Source organism: Cyprinodon variegatus, unplaced genomic scaffold (genome assembly GCF_000732505.1).
Source record: "Cyprinodon variegatus isolate N-32 unplaced genomic scaffold, C_variegatus-1.0 Scaffold955, whole genome shotgun sequence".
NCBI classification, from domain to species: Eukaryota; Metazoa; Chordata; class Actinopteri; order Cyprinodontiformes; family Cyprinodontidae; genus Cyprinodon; species Cyprinodon variegatus.
The window spans coordinates 99640-124595 of record NW_015151408.1 but is presented as its reverse complement, the minus strand read 5'-3'; the positions used below and the strand labels follow the sequence as shown (position 1 = coordinate 124595).

The following is a 24956-nucleotide window of genomic DNA, read 5'->3' as shown; positions in this document are numbered from 1 at the left end:
ATCGTACAACAGTACTTATGTCTGCTGTTCATGCCCGGCGCAAAAGTTCTTCTCAGACTTATTAGGATGAATGCTTGGCATATACTGCTTTATTATTGTAACACAAGCATATGTTTTTTAGTGTTTTTAGTATAGGAATAGTGAGTAGAAATGATAGTAGGAATGATAAGCACCTGATTAACATTTTCAAACCTTGGAAAGACAATGATTATCACAAAATACACAAAACACTTGAACACAAAGGAGGCAACCTTTTTTTCTCTAGATCGACTTTAGGACTGTATTGCTATAAAAAAGCAACATCAGTTACTGTAAAAGCACAACATATTTAAGGTGTCTTCAACTTCCATCCTTACCTGTCCAATCTCTGTTTTTTTATTAATGCACTCAGAATATACCTTTAGTCTCATAATTTCTGTACTAAACCAGTTTATATCAAATTCAATATTCTATGTCTTTGAACATCAAAATTATTCTAAAATTCCTATGTCTATATTCCTGAAGCAAAGAAAAAATTAAACGACATATTTAATTTTTCTTTACTCCAATCCCATGTTTTTATTGCTGTATTATTGCTGTATTGCTGCTCTTTGGAAACTGTTAGTGGGGTAAGAATGCAACACAAGTACAAATAGAAATAGAGCAATGTGCAGTAACTTTCATAAAAAAAATATGGCTTACTGTTTTTTACCTGACTAAATAAAACCGAACATTTAAAGAAGGATAATATCTTATGCAATCCGCATTATTATTGCAGTAAATACATTTCATCCATCAACAGCATTGGGCCCAGTAAATATATCCCATGAGTAAAAATAAAAGGATCTCACAGGCCACCATCACCTTGTGAGGTTACTGCATAAGGGTTTACACCTAACCAACACCCTGTCATTTGCACTCTTGCTGAAAAACCCTCAGTTTTGTTTAACATTCTGAAGAAGTCGGCACAAGAATTTTGGGAAATGGCTAAAGAATTGAAGGGATTAGTCAAATATCTGTGGTAGCAGTGAGGTAGGTTGAGGTCAAAAGTTTCTTCATTAAAAATTGGGGCTGACTGTGGTAGGCTGAATGTTACTAGGAGAAAATGGTTTGCTGTGCGGTGGGTCCGCAGGCTCTTCTAAGAAGGAGAGTCAGAAGATTAGGACCACACAAAGGCCAACATAACTGGTAATGTTCATAGTCAGGGATGCTGGCTGTTTTTTCTGTACCTAAACTTTTATCCAATCTGATTGTGTTGTCTCTGTAAAGTGACATAATGATTAACTAGTAGATAATTTGACAATGGTCTGAGTGGTTTGAAAGGGGTGTGAAGGAAGCCATTTATGTTAAGAGAAAAAAAAAACTTAAACAGAGGGGGATGACTCAGGATTCAGCTCTCGAAAGCCTATAAATTTGTTAGAGTTAATTCCTTCCCATTTTCACCTCAACCCTCGTCGCAATGCAGGTGATCAAAACATCGCTCCTGTAAGCCAGGCCAATAATGACCCCAATGGTTCCCCATTACAGAGGTGTGGGCCAGTTTTGGTGTAATTTTCAGGTCAAAAACGATCTTAACGACTCCCAATTACAAAGGGGTGGACCTGTTTTTGTTCAATTTACATGTTTTCTAAGCCATAATAAGGCTTTTGTGTGGGGCAATTCTATATAGCTTTAAGTTCCACATTACTCCAGACATTTTGAATTGAGAAATCTTGCTGGATGGGAAGTGAAACATCTCCAAACTTGGGAAAAAAATGTCCAGTGGTTATGTTTTTTAACTTTTTTTGGAAATAGTTAGAGGTGCCCTTGGACAATAAAATGTACCGGACCAAAAATGTAAATACCATCTACAGAAAGGGCCTGAGCTGTATCTATTTTCTGAGTTGCCTGAGGTCCTTTAACATCTGCTGAACAACGCTGCAGAACTTTGTTCCTGTTAAAAGAGAGTTTTTCCTTTCCACTGTCGCTACAAGCATGCTTAGTGTGAGGGATTGTCTTTGAGTCAATGAGTCAATGCAATTAACTGTTTTTCATTAGATAGAAAATTTGAATCAATTTGACTGTATGATCTGGTGAACTGTAAAGGGCATTAAGATGTCCTTTGTTATGAATTGGCGCTATATAAATAAACTGAATTGAATTGAATAAATAATTCCATTATTCTGTCTTATTATATTTATATTATATTTCGCTCTATTGTACTTCTGTAAACGGTTGCAATGCAAGAAAAGTAAGGATTTAATCATAAAACATGCATGATAAATGGAGTAAAGTATTGTGTTCTAAACTCTTGGATCATATTTGTTTGCTTAAAATCTTTTAAACGGAAATATTATTTACATTACATTAGGAATAAATCATAATGCATTGAATATTTTTCACTCCTAGAAAAAGCAAAAATTTCTTTTTTTAAATATAGTTTGACGGGGCATATTTTGTTGGCATAGTGGTTAGCGCACACGACCCATGTACGGAGGCCTTAGTCCTTGACGCGCCGACCCGGGTTTGAATCCAGACTGTGGTCCTTTGCAGCATGTTTCTCCCCCTCTCACATGACATACCCCCTTTCCTGTCAGCCTGCTGTCCTAAACAAGAGCAGTAAACTCCGCCCTAAATAAGAATAGTTTGACAGTCCTAATCTTTCCATCCTCTATTTGTCCAAGACTGACACCTGCTGGGCAATTGCCATGATCTGCCCGGATAGCTGACCTTAATTACTCACTTCATTCACCTGCCATGCCCTCCCCGCTCTCTAATTATCATTCATCTTATTTACCTGCTCCCTGTGCTATATATACGGTTCAGCCCAGCTATCAGGGCCAGATCATTGATTGTTTGCTGTTTGATTTTTTTGTATGTTCTGTTTCATTAGTTTGAGTTAGTGCAAGGTTCATGTCCCCGTTCCAGTGAGGAGATTATGAGCCACTGTCTTACGGCGAGTTCATTAACTAGCTAGTGGTGAAAGTGTTTCAGTGTTTTCTGTTTTTGATTACCTGATTCTGTTCTACTTCTCACCCACTGAGTCTGTCCATTCCTGTCTGATCTGTTTGCCTGAACCATCTTTGGACTCCTTCTGGATTCTGCCTGTCTGCATCTGTGCGTTTCTGTCTGAGCTCATTGCTTGACGCATGGAACTTTGAACCTGCCTTCATGCTCTGTGGATTCTTTCAACCCTGGATCCATCTGTTGGCGTGGGTGCGGGTCAGAATCCATGACCAGGCTGCAGAGTTCTGGATTCCAGAACTGTTCCTACATGGTCTGTTTCCCTGACCTGGATCAATTCCTGCCTGCTCACTGGGGTTGATGGGGACACTCTGGATGGCTCTGCGCCGCAGCTGGCTTGGACTTTTCCAATAAACTTTTTTAAACTTTCCCACTGCTTGTCTCACCTTGAATTCTGGTTCCACCTGTCTCGTCTATGACAGCAATGGCCTAACTGAAGATTCCAGCTACCTTTTCAAGCTAATCTGGGTGTCTCCATTACAATATTTCACCAGATTTGAGATGTGAGCTCTCTAGTGAGTCTATATCATGGTTCTTCTTTTGTTAAACAATTCTGAAAGCATACTAACTAGATCGCCAAAACAAATAAAATGGCCGCTTTTCCAAAAGTGGAAAGTGGTTCCAAACATATTCATTCAACAATACGTAAGTTTACACAACTATGTTACTGCAGCTTTTAATTTATTTCCTCTTTGTGTTTTTTAAGTTCCAGAGGGTATATTGCATGTCAGACTAAAGAAGGACCCCATGTTACCTTACAGTAGGATAAACTGTTGTAAGATTTGTGAATTATCAAACTCACAAATACTTCTTGCCAGAAGCCAGGAGATATGTTAGCTTTGGAACAGAAATTCAATTCAATTCAATTCAGTTTATTTATATAGCGCCAAATTCACAACACATCTCAAGGCACTTTACAGTTCAACCAATGTTTCGAATCAATGAAATACAGTGACATGTATGACATCAACATGTCAAACAGAGGCGGAAGGCTGAAGCAAAACATGTTTGGCTGCACCAGTTTTAGCGGGAGTTCTCTCTATTTCTTTTTAAAATATGGGCAAAAGGACGTGAATTTAGCATTTTTGTGGATGAGAGTTTGATTAATCAGTTACTCCTCTAGTTGTAAAAACAAATCAAGCTGCTACTGCTGCTCTGATTGGCTAAAAACTTGACATGGGAGGCAGGTACCCAATCAGCGTGGGATTTGTACTGAATGTCCCTCTCTTAAGTTAACACTTTCTAATTGAAGCTTTGATGATCGATTTTAATTTTAATTCTACACAGTACCAAGTTGATGTTTTTTCAAGGCTGTGTAAAATGTTTATATTCACTGCATGTTATTCACTCTTTTTAGCCAAGATTGTGTGGCACTTTATCTACTTCAAAAATAAGAGACCTATTTTTTTTAAAACCACTTCTGGGTGCCCAGTGTAACAGCTGCTAAAAGTGGACCTCACAGAAGAGGAAGCCACTGATAAATTGCAGGTATTTAATGTTGCAATAGGCAGAGTCTGTATTCACAGATCACACCAGAGTCTGTGTGTGCAGCTGTGTACAGTTGGATATTCTTTGGCTGTGTGACTCAACATCAACCTTACAGAAGACCTGGCAAGTCTTACATAGAGTGAATTATATCCAGATCAACTTTATGCACAGTGATAGATCTGGGCCTCAGGTCAATGTGGAGCCTGTTATTAAGGCTGTCTGATACAAGGAACTGGTAAAAATCTGCATCAGGGAAAAGATATTCCAGCTCCAGACAATTGGACTAGTAGGAATTATCTGGAACCAAGATGGTTCCAGGTGGTGTGTTGTGTTTACTTGGTCAGAAAAGATTTCTTAATGGAATTAACTTTTTGGACATTAGCCTTAATTGTGGAGGTTGCTTGTAAAGGTCCTAGGAAAACTGACTTTTGTTAAATGTGTGAGTCGATAGTTTCAAGGTCTGGATTTTTGCTAAAGGCTTTTATTTTCACTCTTTAGGAGGTGTGGAAACGCTTAAACCAAAATTGTGATTTCAAATTGTTATTGTGTCTGTTACCGTGCCATGGTAGCACTGTCCATGGTGACCAATGTAAATGTCTTTATCAACATTATCAGCTTTTCCTTTATGACAATAATCTCTGATGTTTTTCTGGGTGACCTTAATATTAGTGTTGCACCGATCCCATTTTTCCCCCTGATACCATACTGCTACCCGATACCTGGCTGTGCAGTATTGGCTGATACTGATACCATACAGATACCATCTGTCTGAAATTGATGAGTGTGTGTATATATGAAGAACCGCATACTACTTGGTTGTAAAATAATTGCCATCATGGCTTTGTCAAGCTGCTTCCTACCTTTGTGAAGCAGGAAAAAGAATAATACAAAGTGAATCCAGTAGAACCTTTTATTGCCTAAATGGAATTGGTGACAATAGTTGAATAAACTTTTGGCTCTCAAAATGGTATCGGTGCCCTATTTGTTGGTACTTGTCGATACCAATACCACCATTTTAGAGCTGGATCAGGGTTCCAACCAAAACTGGTATCAGATTTTCCATCCATCCATCTTCTCCCGCTTATTCCGTCAGAGTCATGGTGGGGCCGGTGCCTATCTCCGGTAGTCTATGTGCCAGAGGTTAGACAACACCCTGGGCAAGTCAGTCCGTTGCAGAGCAACACAGATATGCAATCATGTACACACACACACACACCGAAGGGCAATATAGAGAAGCCAAATAACTTTACAGTCATGTTTTTGGAATGTGGGGGGAGGCCGAAGCACACAGAAAACATGCAAAATCTCAGAAAGTGTGGAGTATGCATGTTCTAAGAATAACCCCGGAACCATCTTGCTGCTAGGCAACAGTGCTACAAACAGAGATCCATCTATCGATCTTCTAACACGTTTGATCCCAAGTGGGGTTGGGAGGGGTGCTGGTGCCTATCTCCAGCTGTCAATGGGCGAGAGGTGGGGTACACCCTGGCCTTGAGATGACTTGTGTTGTGAATTGGTGCCATATAAATAAACTGAATTGAATTGACAGGTCACCAGTCCATCACAGGGCACAAACAGATGATAATAAAAATTAATTATGGAAAACCCTCTTTAGAAGAATGTCGAACAATAACAGTTTGTTCAATTGAAGTTTTGCCAGATCTTCTGTAAGGCTGACCACTACAGGAGACACAAAGCCCTCCTTCCTACAGCCAAAAACCTCTGACAACCCAATGACAGATCTACTGTGGGAGATACAACATTTAAATAAAGTTTCTCTGATTGCATTTAATACTACTTTTTTTAACGGAGGGCTTTGTTTTGAGCCACAAAATGTAGCTAGTTCTGTCAGACACTGGTCTCGAAAAGAGAAGTTTTGGTTTGGATGATGGCTGATGTTGGCTTAATATATCCTAATGCAGGCTATTTTGTTGCATTAAAGAAAGAATGAAGGGAAAAAGTTAATCCATCCATCTTTCGTCACGCCTATCCCAAGTACAATAATTTAAAAAAGCCAGTTAATCTAACAGTCATGTGTTTGGACTGTGGAAGGAAGCCAGGGTACCCAGAGAAAACTTGTGCATACTCAAGGAAAACATGCAAACTCTATGCAGAAAGACCCCAGGCCGGGAATCAAACCCGGAACCTTCTTGCTTCTTACTGACTAGCCCACAGGGAAAGAGTAAACTTTTAAATTTATTGGTGTGTCCATGTTGCAAAGGTATGAACCATGGCCAAAGAGTACAAATGAGATCTGAAATAAGTGTATTCTCTGAGAGTATCTGCACAACGTGGAGCTGGGATGCGTAGTTCCATCATCCGGGGAGTTTGGGCTCTTCCACATCTAAAATGAGGTAAAGAAGTTGACACCATCTAGTGTGCCTCCTTATACAGAAGATTCCGGGACAAATACAGAAGTTCAAGAAATGTATACCCTTTTCAGACAGGGAACACCTTTAGGTCATCCACAATGAGCTGGGAAATAGTGCTGAAGAATAGGGTTTTTTGGATTTTACTCCTGTTTATTATTAAGTTCAGTGTTTGTAAGGCTCCAATAAATCAACCACAGTTGATATGAATGTAAAATATCTTTATTTACCTTTTTCAAAATGTGTTTAAATAACAGAATTTCTCATCACTGTGAGGTTGAAGACTATTCACAAATATGAATTTGACATTATTTTCAAATCAAAATCAGTTTGTTACCCTTAACCAACAGGCCCTATTGATACTGCTCATTCACGATCAAGCAACTTAATAAACACGTTCTTTTTATTTTTTAAAACCTTTTGGGTATTGAAATCTCAAAAAGCAGCAGTCCATTAGTGAGTCCAAATGGAATCAATGGTTTTCGGTCCAGTTAGACCACACAACCGTTATATTTTATACCTAAATATTTTGAAAGTAAAACAATAAGAGAACAGAAAAATCTGCAATAAACACATAAAAACAAAGATCTCATCAGAAATACATGACAAATATCTGTATATCATTCTTTTGTTGTACAAAAGCAAAACTGATTCTTTTTTTTTCTTTTTCTCATGGGAACACATGAAAGTTTATGTTATTTTGGTAACATCTGCATCTCAGGAGTTAACAGAAAGTCAACTAGAATAACATAATCACTGAACATTATTCTTTTTTTTTCTTTTTGTTTCCTTTCTGTCCCGCCCAACACAATACTTCTTTATATATGATATTGCATGATAAAAAGATGACAAATCATTGACATGTCCATGACATTTACATAATCCACAAACATTTTGTTTGCAGCTAGAAATTGGAAATTACTTCTCACTGACTCTTCACACTGTTTCAGTTTTTTTCTGCTAGACTGAGGTGAATTCAGTTTTGGAGTCCAATTGTAAATTAGAAATAAAGTTCAAATAAAGATAACACTCGGTTGTATCTATCAAAATGTCATCACAAAGTAAGGTAACTAATAGTATTTTGTCTTAAATTCATGGTTTGAAACTGAATTGACCTCAAACCTACAACTTATCCATCTAGCTTCAGAGCTCAGTCTGAGTGAGTAGTCTTTAGTAGAAAAAAAACTACTGTTTCACTACTTGTTTTGCTGGTTCTGCACCACATCAGAATTAATTCAAGAGTTCTTAGAGGCACCTGGAGTGGTACAAATATGTGCTCATCAGGGTTAAGGTATTGTCAGTTCCTTTTTAAGGTTTTTTTTTTTTTTTCTCCATAAGTTCATTGTCAAGTCCTCAGGAAAAAAGTACCCAGAAAGTAGACCAGAACAATGATCGTACAGGTACTGATTCTTGGAAGCCTCACACGACCGTTTAGGCCTCAGGGCTATGTTTTCTTTATATTCTAGGCATTCATATGTTGGGAAATACGTCCTGGGCCTGTGAAAAAACAAACAACAGATGCACGCTACAGTGTGTGAAAAACATCACAGACTGCCTAATGCAGCCCTTGGTAAGGAACAGTATTTTAATCCTACTCAAATAATTACACAAACATTTAAAGCAAATATGTGTATGTTTCTCTACCAAATAGTTTAGTTCTGCTGCAGATCTTTTTTCATTTATTGATTTATTGTTTAAGTTTGCGCAGATACTTCCAGGTGAATCAAAAACAAAAAAATATCTTGAATGAAGACCCAGCACATACACTATGACAGTGGGGAGACATAGGCCAGGGGTCTGTGCAGAGCCTCCATAGACAGCATCATTAGATTCAGCATAAGGGCTGTTGTCATATTGTCTTAAAGGCCCAAATGGGAAAATAACATCAGTGCAATTCTATTGTACAGTTTATCAAAAGAGCCACTGCAGAGCAACAAATTGTTGAAATAAAGACTTCAACAAGATGTTCCACTCATTTATTTGAATTTTGTATTTGTAATTTTCCGTAATGAGCCTTTAATACAGTATTTAGTACACAGCTTCCTGAGAATAAGCTAGCTACCATTCTAAAATTACAATGTACATCTAGCTATCTGCTCAATCTATGTATATAGTAAAGGAATGCACAGGTTCTCAATGGTTCAGTTGGTAGGCATATTGTGTTTCCGTTCTGAATTAGCCATATTTAAAGGCTGATTAAAAGTCTAAATGAGAGAGAAAATCTGCTATCTGCTTATTTAAAATTGAGTTTTTGACCTTTCCACAGTGTATCAAATAATAACATTACAGTTTTCAGATGTCTTAACTGGAGTAAGCAGTGGCCAGATCAATCAGAATCAAAGAAATAAATTGAGATCAGGATAATATTCAAGAATGGGAGTTTTAGTAGGTAATTAACCCCCACATTTTATTTAATTTCTAGGAATTTAACTTGGCTAACGAGGTACACTGCTAATCCGATGCTCGGCTAGCTAGTTGAGCCGCATTATTTAACTCCAAAATTTTAAGTGATTTGTTAGACACTGATAAACACACTTAAGCGCATATAATAAACATCTTTGCTACCTTTTAATAATTTCATCATCATGGCCATGACCATTTAATTATACAGTGATTTTACAAAAGAAATGCTTTCTTATTACTTTAAAGAGTTAAAATACTACATTGAAAGTAACGAAGCAAAACTTTTGAGCTGATACCGCAAATATAGAGAAATTATACTGATGACAAGGATGTTGCCTTCTAGGGAAACCTAGAATGATTCTCAAATCATGAATTGTTCCAACCACACTCTGCTGCCAGAAAGACATTGACTACTCATGCACACCATTCTTAAGAATACTATCCCATACGGAGTGCAGCCCTAACAGCTTATGACATGCGTTACAGTGAGTTATAACACAGTAAAAGGGTACTTCATGTAATTCTTTTTGTGATTTGGCCAAAAGTGCAAACAATGATGTTGACAATAAATAGTGAAATCAATTAATCTCCTCAAGGTGGATTTATGGTATGACTGTACCTTTCCTTTGCTTGCACACAGCAAGTTTTCCATGTTCTGTAAAACAATTATCTATGCTCACGGCTAATTTTATTCCTGTCATGACTTAAGTCAAGCTTTGGGAGTTTAAGTTACATTATGTCAGCCTGAAGGGCTGCTCTGAGAGGAATAAAAACCCTTTACGGTGCCTTGGATTACAGCAGACTGCTTTGTCATATTGTGCAACCACTTTGTCATAGCAGAATCCCGCTTGTCACTGGAACCACAGCAATCACACGCTGGTGGAGAAATGTGATACAGCTGAAGCCTAAGGAAGCCAAAATTGGGCCAACCTGTATAAAAGGCATAACAACACAATGCTCTTTAGTAAAAATAAATCTGAGGATAATTTTTGGTTTAAATTGAGACAAATAATAATCATTTAACAAAAAATAATAAACTACAGTATTTGTTGGTTCTTTTGTAAACTGATAAACCAGTAACAGCCTAGGTCTTTCAACTTTTTATGTTTAAACATAGATTTAGAAGCATCAAAATTAACCAGCAAGCCATAATGAGTTTAATGTCACAGCTACATGGATAATGCAGGAAATCTCTTGCAGTTATCACAGCGGACAGTGTTTGGTCTGCATGTCTTTGGGGAATTTGAGGCCAACAAGCTATAAAGACTTCACTAAATAAGAAACAGTTAGATAATTAGTATGTGTCTAGATATGGGCCAGTCTAAAGAACCAAACTACTTAAGGTGTCATTATACGTCTCCTATACTTTAAGGCTGAGAAAATGTCAGAGCTAAAGACTTTTCTCTGGTTATAAGGAGTATGGAATACTGCAGCACCTCTTACTGCAGGTAAGTTGTAAAAAGGTGACTACACCTCTTTTTAAAAAACTTTTTAAAGACAAACAGGGTGAAACTAAAGGAATTCAACACATCAGTCTTATTAAGTCAACTTTAGTCAGCTGACTTTCAGCAGAATACCTGTTTAGCATCAGTTTCATCTGATTATCCAGCTATGACTGAGTTTGTTGTTTCTATTATTTTATAAAAAGCAGAAATAAAAAGAAATTACAAATGCACTTTTTGAAATATTATCCTACGTATGCTTCACAGTCAAAATAACCTAAAAAAAAATGTATAGTTATCTTGTTGATTATCATTGTTTTTATTTTTTTAAAGAGCCAGAGGAAAAACTGTTGCTTTCCTGTTTTTTAATAAAACAGTTTTGGTTTTCCATTTTTGTGTAATTCTTTTTCCTTGTTTTTTTTTTCCCCCTCAAGGTTAATATACCATGAGAATCTCTTACTCAATTTACACCAAAACGTAAACAGATGTTTCTCTGCTATGTTTCTGACGTTTTTAAAGTTGAAATAAGTCAAATCGCTTTTACAAATCATCCTTCCTTTTTTTGAAGGGATTGACATCATGTTTTCTCACAAAGATAAATTATTTTACAAACTCTAGTTCACAACTAAATATATAACCAAAGACAAAAAAAATCAAGGATTTTCTTTTAAGCTGGGCTCTTAATAACCATCCAATACATAGATATGAAGAAGCTAATTAGTATTCAGAATTCTTGAATATTTTTTCTTTACTTCTAAAGTCGGGTGTAACTGACACTTTCTGCAAAGTTAAAATCTTTTTATTCTGATTAGCCTCTTCCTGCACAGTTCTGCTGTATTATGGTAGCTTTCAGTTTGAACTATCCCATCTTACTTAGTAACATGTTTGAACTTGTTAACAAAACATAGTTAGCTTTTAATGTTCTGTTTTTTTCATCAGCACTTGCCATGCTTGCCATGAAACTAACCATGATTCATAATAGGTTATCTTTCTTTATATTGTTAGACCTCAAGAAAAAAAAGAGTGGTATGTAAAATGATTATGCCTGGGGCGAAATATTTAAAAATAGACGACTGAAAATAGTTTTTTGTATTCATCAATTTATATCTCAGTGGTGTTCCTAAATGAAGATGACGTAAAGGAACTTGATGAAAAGCAGAAACGTTTAATCACTATTTTAGATTTGTGATGATCTGTAAACTTATTATAACCGATGAGTTTTGGTACCTTTTGTAGACAGATGTCATATCAGAGTGGTTATAAAGATGTCAATGAATCCAAAAAGCAGTGGAGGGCTTATAGGTATTTAGATGGGTGTACCCACTTAGGCCTCATTTATAAATAAATGAATATTACAAAAAATCCTTATATCCATTAGATACAGTGCTTTGTCAGTAGATATTAATTAAATGCGTTGTGTACATGGCTGTTGTTTGGCTGCTCAGCCAAGCAACATCTTACTCTGCTAAAGGTACTTAATCGACTAATGGAGATATCAAAATTCTTCCAATCATTTCTGAAACCTATGAGAGCTGTCATTGCAGAAGAACCATACCTTTTGATTTTGAGAGATGACATGTTGTAAAGTAAAGAAGATTTGTGCCCCTTTGGAAAGACTTAATGGGCCAGATTTACACATCTGACAGCTTCTTCCAATGAAACTTAAGCAGAATCACACAACAATTGCAACAATAACAGGTGGCTTTTGAAAGAGGCGTGTCCGATTTCCACACTAACAGCTTCCATTGCCCACATTAAAAAAACTATATTTGGTTAAGTTGCCTTAAACTGCTAAAATTAGCAGTAGCTTACCCTGTGGCTAGCTACAAAAACTCCATTAGTCAAAATGATTTCTCTATTTTTTAGCTAGCACACTATGATACAACATCTGTCAATGGCTCGTGATGAAACTAAACTTGATACAAAGAGTAATTAAATCTCTGTTTACATTTATTTTTGTGTGCAGCAATGCTTTCTGGTATCAGATCTTATATCAATTAAAGGCTGCGTATCACCCGTTAATGGTGCTATACACGCAAAACATCGTCACCAGGGGTTAAGTATTAGAGTTGAATATGAGGTAGAGAAAAGAAAGTTCTTTATTCCCTCAGCCAATATTAAACAAGTTTATTGGAGGCAGTGTTATGGTGTGGAACACCGTGTCTGTCATTGCTTAAACAAGGTTTTTAGTCATCACTAAAGGCAATCTCAGTGCAAAGAGAACTCAAAGTTTAATTTACCACTAATGAACAATTTTAGGAAGTTAGTTTTATCCTCTTTGTAAATGCTTACATCCTTACATCAACTATACTTAAGACTTTTTGGATTCAGACTGGGCTTGCCGCTAACGCCAAAGTGACCAGAACATTTCAACCATACTGGCTGCTAGTTGAGGAATGGGATACCTTTCTACAGCAGTGGTTCACCAAGCGGGAGCTCAACATTAGCAATAACTTACCAGGCTGTAATTGCTGTATGTGGTTGTAGTTCTAGGGCTACTGTAGGGTCCACTGAGGTCCCAGTTTGATCATTTAATAAATTAGTAAATTACCAGCATGTATTGTTTCTTGAAAATTAAATGTTTGAAATACAAGAAAGCCACAAAACTGGAGTCACTGGCAATATGAGCTAAAGATTTGGCTGGCTTTTCATACCCAAACATTAAACTCTAATGCTCACCCCTAAAAAGCATCTGTTTACCAATGAGGCACAATTAAAAAAGAGAAATTTAGGGAATATCTATTACTTCAAAGTATTGTTACAATAAAAAAAAAATCAACCTAAAACAAATGTTCTTACCTACTTTATTAATTAATTATGAAGTATTTCATACTTTAGAAACGTCAAGCCGCTTTTAGGATTCATTTTCAAGTTCAGTACATTTATTCTTTCACATTTTCAATTCCTTGTTAATAACTACACTGCAAAAGTATAAAAATTATTGTATTTAAGACAATTCATGAAATATCTCCCCTTTCATTTATTGCCAAATTACTTTTGTCTATGCACTGTAGTAACTCAAACATTGTTGTATTTCTAAGAGTTGCTTGTCCGACGTGTGATTTCTGTGACTACTAAAAACTGTTTTTCGAAGAGGCATATAACTGACATCACCTTAAGACAATGCAGCACTTGGGGCAAACTCTAGCAGTCATGTTCACACAATCTTAAGACATCTGTAGCGTAAACTGGTAACTGAATGCTGGAACCATAAACTGGAGTAAACTGCACACTGAGGAGAGGGGTAGTGATAGGGCATAAATGAGTGAAATAGAAAAAAAAAAAAAAAAAAATTAACATCAGAGCTGTGGCTAATTTCCATTTTAAAAACTACAACATGAAGTAGGGTGAAAATCTACAATAAGCAGCTTCTTTTGAGGCCGTATTGTTGAAGCAGAAGTTTCTATTTTTCTTTTTCAAAATAACAAAAAAAAAAGATCAAACACAATTATTCTACGTCACGGTGCTCTGCTTCTCTGACGATCTTCCAGCTACGATTTCTGTGTTAATCCTATCTGTGTGATCCCTCTACATCATTAGTCAGGAATCATAGGAGCACAACAAATCTGTGTGTATTCAGCTGCTCTTCCAGCACAAGAAACACTGAAACCAAGGGTAGAAAGACTATACTCGAATGCATCAGAGTCAGATGAGGTTTTGTTGTCGGCTGTTCGCGTCAGCAGTTATGTTATTTACATTGTTTAGTATGTACAGTAGAGAATCTCCCAGAGATGTTAAATTCTGTAAAGCTGCAATGGGTACTCCTTTTAAATTCACCACATTTAAAAGTCCTTAGATGAAGAGCCATACAAGTCCCTGTAGTGTCTTTTAAATGTGTAATAATGGACGTCCAGCTATATTGCGAGTCTTCAATCTGTAACTCTGCAAGGAGTACAACTAGTTTGATGCTATGAATTTTCACATCACACAAACTAAAGTAAAAAGCGACACTTTAAAGAAAGAACTGTAAAACGGACAATATGGTTCTTCATCTTAAGGACTGGAGTTCTCAAACAAAATCAAGACTTTAAATACAGTAAATATTTTTTTTTTATCATAAAGGTATTTGTTTGAGAAAGTTGAGTGTTAAATGCACTGTACAACCTTGTATTTTTTTTTTTTCAAAATATAGTTTATCCCCATGTGTTTGTTGCAGTTGTTTTTTTTGTTTTTGTTTTTTTATCTTACACAATCCTGTACACTTGGTGTCTGCATTGAGATTGGGTGATATCCTGATCATTGGATAGGAAAGGAGAGTATTAGAGAGTGGAGAGAAAGAGAAGAGAAAGACATAAACAGAGGCTGTTCAGGGCCTTTGTTGGCCTCAGTGTAGACGTTGCACTCCATACCGTGGCTCTCTTCTGTCTCGTACCTCAATCTGATGGGAAAACAAAGAGAGGAAATTCTTGTTAATGAAAACAAAACATAAAAGTTGACCATTTACAAAAGGTAATTTTAATTGTCTCTCTCTTAAAATCATGATAAGGCATATGCGTACCAATCAGCAATGCAGCATAACTAGCTGCTAAAAGAAGCTAGTAAGTACAAACTTAAACTCCTATAAACTATTTTTTACAGTCATTAGCTATTTCATAATCTGTTTATTCTTTTCCATATGGTAAGCATTTAGGCAAAGATGCATTGTGCGGTAATGACTGTGTCAAGTGGTTTTTAATGTCAGTGCTTTACTCATCACCCTAATGTTGAGATCGAAATAAAGGGCTGTTAAAAATAAAAGTGTTAAGTAATCAGTTGGAGAACTTTAAGTTTATGGGGTTTTTTTTATTCAGAAACTATGGTAGGATCATATTGGAGATGTCAACAGCTTCTGCCTTTATCTATAGTAAAACTTGAGCATCTTTTAGTATAGAAGGCAGGGAATCATTTATCATGTTAAATATAGTAGTTCCATGTGGTGGCTGGGCTTTCCCTTATAAAAAAGTTGAAGAACTCTGTCATCCAGGGGAAGATAAATAAATAATTTAAAATCTATGAAAAAAGACGTTGCTTCTCCATATTGCAATGAGTCAGATGAGGTGGTTCTGGCATGTAATAAGTAGGAACCCTAGGTGCCATCCTGAAATGGTTTTTGCAGGTATCTCTAGGTGAACACCCCATGCTAGACCAAAACATGATGGTTTAAAATTGTTTTTGAGCAGTAGTTTTCCTACACAGCCCTCAGGACCGATTGTTCTGTATGTTTTAAGTATAACCTCTCTTCACACACCAAACTTAAATTAATAAATGTTTAACAATTTAATTCAAAATATTAATTAATCCAAATGGAAAATTAAAATCTGTAACTTATCACTTTTTTTCCCAAAGAGCTATTGTATAAATTGATACCGGAAATTATCTCTTGTAATAGTATGTAGTATGTACTAGTGATTCATGCTAGTAGTGTCATAGTATGAATGAAATTTTCACGTTTTAAGTGAACGATTGACCTTTTTCATCTTGATTGGAGATGTATTTATTGATATCTGAAAGACATTTCTTTTACTCAAAATAATGCAAATTCTGACCAGTAACAAGAGGAAAATGGATAGTTGATATTCATTTTTAGACATCTATAATATTTATTTCAGATATGAAGAATGTGACTGTTTTAAATGTTCAAATTGACAAGGAAAAGGGAATTTTTGTTAACAGAAATCCATATTCAGATGAACAAATATCAGAACGGCCTGCCATAGAATGTAGTATTCAATCAATAACAATAATAAAAATAAGCTGTAGCATGAATGGTATTGTATTGGTGTGTTCTATTTAGGTGCAATCACCTATCAGCAGGTAGGACCTGTGCATTATCTCATGGGGTTCCTCCTCATATTGATTCAGTCTTAAATTAAACAGTAAATACTAAGTAGTGTCTGACTGTGCAGTTGTTATCAACAATATCCAGTTCTATTAAATACCTGTTAAAGAAGTCTGTATAATGCTGCAAATGTCAGGAAGGAGAAGGTTTTGGATTGTATGTGATGGATTTTGATGTGAAACGGTAGAGCTAATAAAGATAACACAGTTATACAAATCAAAACATCGACTGTATATGCAGACTGAGGACCCTCTCCCTATAAACACTGACATTTTCTGTGAATTAATGCCAATCATTCTTTAATTGGATCTTTTACTAAAGGACGTGCTATTTTTGTGTTTTTAACACCTAATGTGGTTAATGGATCTAGAGAAAGATTTTTATTGTTCGCACAAAACTATGACAAAACTGTCCTGACTAAATAAAAAGGAAATAAAACAACGTAATTGGCTTTTAGGAAGGAGGATATAGAGGACACTGAGTTTACTGATGAAAACCTGCTTCTGACTAGGTTAGCTCCATTGAGAATGTTACTATGGTAACAGAAACAAAGTTAATCTGATTTCTCAGTTAATAAACTTTACATTTTCAATAAACCTCCTTCTTGAAATGGTCTTCAGGTGAACACCTTGATATATATACTCCTACACTGCTCCCATGATGTTTATGGGATTCAACACCTTCCTGTTTTTTCTGAAATCTACAGTCATCTCTCTTGTTTTGTTCACATTCTCAGAGGATTGTTTCCACACCGTACCACAATGTGGGGCACCTGCTCCCTGTACTAAGCTTCTAATCTGTCACTGTTGCACCCAATGACTGCACAGTAATCTCACTATTCCTGCAGTCTGTCTTTTACTGAAAGTTAGACGTGTACAGATGAAAAAGGAAGGGTGAGAGTACCATGTCCTGTTCTCCTCCCATACTGCTGACTAATTGATTAGACAGTTGACCCTTAAGGCTTACAAACTTTGGTATGTTGTTCAGATAGTCTTTGATCCCAGATTTTCTGATAAAGTGAGTCAGGGTAAATTGTGTTAACCACTAGAGAAACCAATGAACACAATCCTAACTGCTGTCTGCCTTTTAGAAATGACCGTGGGTATGATGAAGCATAGATGTATGATTGCATGTTCAACAACAATTCAACAGTGATTAGCAAGGTGAACCAACAGAAGTCTCTCTAGGACCTTCATGATGTCAGGACAACAGGTCTCATTCATAGAGGACTGGTAGCTGAGTATTCTTTGGTACCAAAACAAGGCAGGAGGTCTTCTACATCACTGGAAACTTCTCCTATGTCAAGCTAAGGTTTAAGATTAGGATTTGTAGAATCCTACAGAGCTGTTCTGCACAGGCCCTCAGGGTTCTGGGGATGTCCCTATCTGGACCTGGTCACCTATTATTTTTCAGTCCCTTCAGTTATCTCTACACATGACTTTTGGAGAAAGACGCGTGAAAGGTAGAGGGAGCAACGCCATCTTCTGTTGCGCCAGAGAAAAAACATGAAGAAGCAGAAGGAACTGTCGCAGAGAGGGAAAATGAAAAATGTAAGGTTTGAAGGAGGAGATATGGATCACAGGAGGGTAGGGTTTGTGATTGAGTATGGCCAGGAGAGAAGTATGCTGAGCTTGTTCCTGAATATTGAAGAATGTTTTCAATTCATGGTTCCTGTTCTGGCTGTCCTTTCTGATCCTTATTATGCCTGTAACCTATAATCTTCCTCATCCCTAACCACATATCTCTGGTACTCTTCTTCTGGGGCTTAGTTTCCAACCTCTCTAGGTATGTCTTCTTGTTTTCTCTTTTCTTGGCCTTAAGTAGCTTAATACTCCTCAATAATACCCTCTCTCTCTTCCCAGTGGTTCTTTTAATCTTGTTAAGAAGTTCCTTCAGATTTGTGGTGATCAAGGGTTTATAATTGTGAAGGAATTTGACTGCTCTGGTGGGGTGGGCATTATCAAAACAGAATTTTATGTATTCATTCATACACGCAGTAACTGCATTGATCTCCATGATGCTGACAAAGTGCATCCCAGTGAGAAACCTAAAAACCTTGCAGGGCTTCTTCAGCTTCCTGTGACCATCTTCTTACAGTTTTTTTTATACAGGATGACCCTTAGAAATATATCTATAGTCTGAGCAGAGAAAAAGAAATAACATTCTGATATGATTTTTTTTTCTTTTTTGCTGTATTGTATAAATTCTTTACTTTTACATAAAATAAATGTAAATTTTTCTTTTCTAAAGAAAGGCAGCTAACAAACTGTTGGAATGCTGGCAGAGAGAGGCCTGATTAAAACCATTTGTTTTTGCCACAAAATTCATTGGGCGGTTGGATCTGTGGCAGCAATAAAACTGATGACATTGCAAGCATTGCCAGCTACAGTGGAAAATAGAACAGAAAAGTTTACCAAAAAAAAACACTGGAAAGTTCTCTGAGCAAATAAAGTTGATTAAAAACTACTTCTAAGTGTTCAATATATGGGCTGCAAATCACAGTAACAAGTCCTTGATGACACAACGGGCCTCAAGCTAGAACCTTTCGTTAGAACAAATTCCTCCTTAAATTGTTCGTACCCGTGATTTAGAAGAAAATGTTTTTTTCTCCTAAAGAGATCCAGACCTGACATAGGAGTCAATCACGATCAGTTAGCTGTTATCCAAAAATGAATACATTTCTCTTACTGCAAACTAAACATGATAGATTATGCAACTCTGCAATTATGAAATACTTTTCTATTTGCTGATGACAGAACTATCGTTCACTACACGTGTAGTTGGCATGTCGGTATCCAGGGACACTGGTTTTACTTTTTATCACTCTGTCAAAAGGAAGAATGATAAGAGATAAATCTACTATTAAGATAACATCTGGAAAAGAAAATGGATAGAAAGTTCATCAACAGGGTAACATTTTATTTCCCTCTAACACAGCTTCTTGGCTTTGCTATTACATATAATGTGGAATGTTTGGGATTTGGTCTGTTTTACTTAATCAAATTAGAGTTTTGCCGTTAACCTTTTTGTTATGTGTTGAATGAGAGAGATGAAAGGATGACAGACTTGGTCTGGAGATACAGTATACAGTACATGTGTTTCTGTATTAAAAAGAGATTTTGCAGAATGTTTTGTGTTGTTGGTTGATGGTGAAATAATGTTAAGTATTTACATCATCAGATGCAGCTCTAGCCTCTATCAAAAGTTTTTGGAACAAATAACTTTTTTTTAATTGTTTTTGTTTTCTTAATTTTATTTCAAATTCTGTAAAGCCTCAACCACATTATTCAGAGCTCTTCAAATGTAATCCCTTTCTTTTGCTTTAAACGGTCCTTTTATTCTGCTGCTCAGTTCTTACCCATCAGATCCTTGATCGTTGAACCTGTTAAATTTTCCTTATTCGTCTTCAATGCCATTTCTATAAATTAACCATTTGACTAGAGTGGGAACCCACATTTTTCCCACTATTGTAGCCTTATATTGCATTAAATGGGCGTCAATTATGCAGATTCACCCTTGGTACCTGCTAAGGTGGAAAGGAGGAAATGCAGTCACTAGTCAGAGGTTTACTAGAGCAAAGACGTATCTAAAACATGCAGGACATGGGTGCCCTGGTTTGAGTTTGAAAATGACTGGTCTAGAAAAGCTATACTAGCAAAAACCTATAATTAGTTGCAAAGTGTTGTTGGGAGTTATGTCCAAATGATGTCCAATGTCCAATGACCAAATTTTTGTTAGAGGGGTAAGGCAATGAATTGCATGAAAAATTTTTATTTGTTCTGTTATCTTTTCTCTTCCTTAATGACCAAGTTGCGGGAAACAAATTGTGGATGAATCTCTGTTAAACTAAGTTTACATTTTTTTTTTCACATATATAACTCAAACTGTTGAGCAAAAAATTTGATAATCTTCACTATAGATAATGAATTTGCAGACTACTTATACTCAGCTTGATTGTAAACGCTATGTAATACACACACAAGCCTGTTTATAAACCAGGCTGCACATGCCAATCATAAAATGTGTAATGGAGATTGACTTACCCTTGAAACAGCAAAATCTGCAAATACAAAGAAGGAAAAAGTAATGTTTATACATTGCTACACACAATGAAGAAAATGTGCACATGTTTGCAAAACATAAATACAATTACATAAGTACAAATAAAGCATTTAGGTCATCCTTTCACTGGGGTTCAAAACGGCTTCAATTTTTTATTCATATTACAATTGTTTCCACATTAAAATTCAGTTAAATTAAATTATATTAACTTCACAAATCTAGTTCCTTAAGCTTGTCTTGGTTGTATTTTTTGAATCCATTTTTTAGAGCCATCATTGTCGTGACAGTGCATACGCTGTGATATGAGAAGCAGTTTTTCTTCTAAAAATATCAAACAGTTTAAATTCAAATCAAAATTATACCTTGCTAACAATCTTACCATTGGAAATATGTTTATTTCACTTAAGATGCCAGCTCATTTGTAAAGGAAATACATTTATAGGCTCAGCAACACAATAGACTTTCTGCCTTGGGCTCATCTCCATATCTCTCAGAGGTGAGATTCCCACCAAATATACCCAGCCTTGTTATTAATCCGTGAGGGCTCTGAGAAAATGCTTCTTCCTGGCTTAATATTTCTTAAATTGACCCCCCCACCCCCCTTTCGAAGTCTTGATGGCCAGCTAAGGAAGCAAAGGGGCTCAGAGGCCATGCAGAGGTTGCTGCTTTTCTTCTGAACTGTTAAACGTTTGGTTTGGTGAGCAGAACTGGAAAATGGTTGGCAAACAGCACAGCTGAAGAGGAAAACAAACACGGGTGTGCCACTTTTTGGTTGGAAGGTGTTGAACTTGTAGCTATTACCTATAAAAGCGATTTAAGCAATCTTAAAGTTTGGACCACTTGAAAGAGTAATTAGATCAATGTATTTTTGTATGCCAAAAATGTATGAAAAAAGATAACTAATTTGCATTTGGTTTAGAATAATTTTTTTCCAAAAGTATAAGCTTTTACTCCTGCTCAACATGTGATAGGCTGTGTTGGCTATGTTTCAGCTGTTGTTCGTTCTACAATGAGAAACATGTTATATTCAACAAACTAGTGGATAAAAGAACACTTGATTTAAGTGTCAGGGGAGTGTTTTATGTGTATACTCAGAGTATGTTGGTGAGGTTAATCGGTTAAGAACAAACGACACGCCCATGCTCTGGAATATATCCAGTTACCATGGAAACCATTATGGAGATAGAATGTCGGAAAACCAAGACATCTTATGTCACTGTAGTCTCTGACTTTTTTCCTCCCCCTCCTTTTTGTACTGTTTTATTTTTGCTTATCCATTACTATGTCTGATGTCTAAGTTTTTTTTTTTGTCTTTTTCTTTTTTTCTCCACGGCCTTTTGTAACATTGATAGATGTTTTTTGATGATGTGCTTTTAAATTTTTGGAATCAGATCAAACAGGAAATTGTTATGTAAGGAGACTTTATTTTTCAGAATAATATCTCCTGCCTTTCCCCTTCTACCACTGCTCTCTGCTCTTCCTTTCCTCATCTTCCCCTTTCTTTCTTAGAGCATAGAACAATGTGATTGGACTGCCCTGATGCAATATCATGCAAACTGTCAGAAAGCTCCCCGAGGACTCTCACCCACTCTTAGATTCAGCTCTGAGAGCAACTTGGCTGGACATACAGGGGTCAGATTGAAGTGTATTTTTGGTATTAGCTTCAGTTTAGTATGAAATAAATTAATATTGAAGAAACTGATCTTTTAAAGCAATACAGTGACTGTTTTATATATATATATTATATATATATATATATATATATATATATATATATATATATATATATATATATATATATATATATACATATATGGTTATATGTATATATGTACATATATACATATAAAGGTATATATATATATGCTAATGTGACAAGTATATTTCTCTGCTGTGAGATCAATTAGTCAATCAATCAATTGTTGATAACAGTAAAACACAATCTTGGAAATCAATTAGTCTTGTTAACTGTTTCCTTCCACTTTAAAGATATTCAGATATCTTTTAAGATATTTACATACACTTAAAAAAAACGTACTATGTTCTCTTTCTGTGGACAGGTACAATTACGAAGTAAGATTTCTTGTTAGGAATAGATGAACAAGATAATATTTGTTTGCTAAATTCCAAAATAGTGAGACAGAGATACATTTTTTCTTTTAACTTTAAATTTAGAACTGACAATGTTTGATTATTTGTTAGAATAACATTTTAAACTGTATGACTTGTTTTGGATAAACTTTTACAAGCTGCTCACCATAGTGTGTAGGTCACCTTGCTCATAATACCCAGTGTATCATTGATAGTAGAGATTTGTGATGGTCATTTCACAACATCGATTTTATCTTTAACCCGTTTCATAACTAATCTCGGGTGGTTGTTTGGGGTCATTGTCCATTTAGAAGTCCCATCTGTGTCCTAGCTTTAACTCGCTGCAGCCTCAGCACTTGAGATGTTGCTTTTATATGTCCACCTAATGAAATCTCCTTTCGCTGCCGTATATATGTTATATGTTCACCAGTTCCTCCTGCAGCAAAAACCCCACACAAGATAACGATGTGTCTCCCTATTTTGATAGTTGGGATTCTGTTCTCAGGCTTCGAAGCTTCTCCCTTCCTCTTCAAAATTGACCAATAGTCATCATGGCCAATAACTTTATTTGATTTTATGGTGCACTGAGCATAAGATTCATTTGTTTGTGATTATATCTTCAGACTGTAAACTGATTCCTTTGTTGCTTTCAGAGCAATGTTATGTTTTTCTTCCTTCTGAGTCCATATTCTGCCCCTTATGCCTGTAAAAGACAACTCTCTTTTACTTGTTTCACCTAACATCTTCAATGTTGTTTTACTCAAATACTGATTCCACACCAATACATATCAATCACGGGTAGACAGAACCTCTTTTGCTTTCCAATAAATAGGTGAATATGACGACCAGACATTATTGTTCTGCTTATTTTTGCATCTAGTTATTTGAGCAGCTGAATGTGGAACATTCAGGTATTTACTCATTGATTATACATACATGATGAAGTCGACAATTTTTCCTGATATTAGACACATTTCTTTTTCATTTTTCATGATGTAAGAAATTAAAGTATTTGAAATGTGTATGCTTTTCGCTCACAGCGCTTTTGTCAGAGGCACTGTAACCGGGGTTCATGTTAACCACTGAACTGCAGGGAGGAATTGACATTCTATGATTATAATATTGTGAAGATAAATGCTGAGCCATTGCATTTTCACAACTATTTGTTCGTTCCTTCGTTCCTTCCTTACTTCCTTACTTAAAGGGAGAATTATGTATTTACCTTTGTTGTCTGTCTGCAGATCATCAAGATAGAAGTCTGTCTGCCGGTTTCCCAGGACAAAGGCCAGGAAGGAGAGAATGAGGGCATCGAGGATGCCCATGATGGCCAGCATGTAGGCCCAGCGTACCGAGCAGTCACCCAGAGAGTATTTCCCTGAATGCTCTCCACACATATCCCGGATCACTTCTGCATCCCATCCGTTGGGGAAGATCATGCAACCCAGCACCAGGCACACTCCTATGCAGGGAAATGGGAGAAAACATTTCTTATGTCAAAAGGAGAAAAATGGTTAGATATGTAACAAATCATAGACAATCATTACATTCCTCCTTTATATAAAGCTGTGTTCAATTCAGTTTAATTTTATACATATTGCCAATTCACAACAAACGTAATCTCGAGACACTGCAGAAAAATTCAATTAGAGCACAGCCAAAGTTTTCTCTCAAATATTCAGAACCCCTAACCACAACTTTTTTCTTTCATTTGGTACACAGGGTCTTCCTGAACAAAAACATCACACTGACCATGCAGAAGTGTCAATAGCTCATCAAATATGATACCTGTGGCCGCTGGCCAATAGAGGGCGCTAGGGCGCCGCCCCACCGACCCAATGGCCCTGATTAAGACATAAAAAGCAAGAACGCTTGGCTAACTGCATGCAGCGAGGCTATCGTTGTTTTTGGCTTTCCCTGCATCCTTTTTCAAACTAAAAGATCTGACACAACATGGATAAAGACAGTAGGACCGATTGAAAGCTCTTTTCAGTAAAGGCAAAGAAGCATGAGCAATCTGGGATTCACATGGAAAATGCACTCTGACTAGCCATGTTTGGGAAAATAAACATTTCATCTCTGCGTGATGAAGGCTACAGCGTAGGGATTCGGAAACATAATGAGGAGTTTGACAAAAACCGACACATTTTATCAATAAAACTTTGTGTCAAATTCTGTAGTCCACTTGGTGTCTCCTGGGTTTTGTTCAGAGATTCCCTCCCTATGCTCTGTGGAGAAGACTGTGGCAGTTTGCTTCAGCTGGCCGCACACTGGCCCAGGTGAGAAGTTAGCCACAGTGGTGAG

The 24956-nt window shown here is 36.5% G+C and overlaps 1 protein-coding gene across 1 annotated transcript in view; it reads right to left on the bottom strand.

The window, feature by feature from the left end:
* Positions 1–12368: 12368 nt before the first annotated feature.
* LOC107100288 (lipoma HMGIC fusion partner-like 4 protein) overlaps positions 12369–24956 on the bottom strand; it is a 42725-nt gene continuing 30137 nt past the window's right edge. Inside the window, exons 2-4 of the mRNA XM_015398720.1 lie at positions 23878–24114; positions 20546–20562; positions 12369–15062 (exon numbers count right to left, since the gene is read on the bottom strand). Of these exons, the coding sequence (XP_015254206.1) occupies positions 15009–15062; positions 20546–20562; positions 23878–24114 (308 nt within the window). The 3' untranslated portion in view covers positions 12369–15008. The remainder of the gene's footprint in view (positions 15063–20545; positions 20563–23877; positions 24115–24956) is intronic.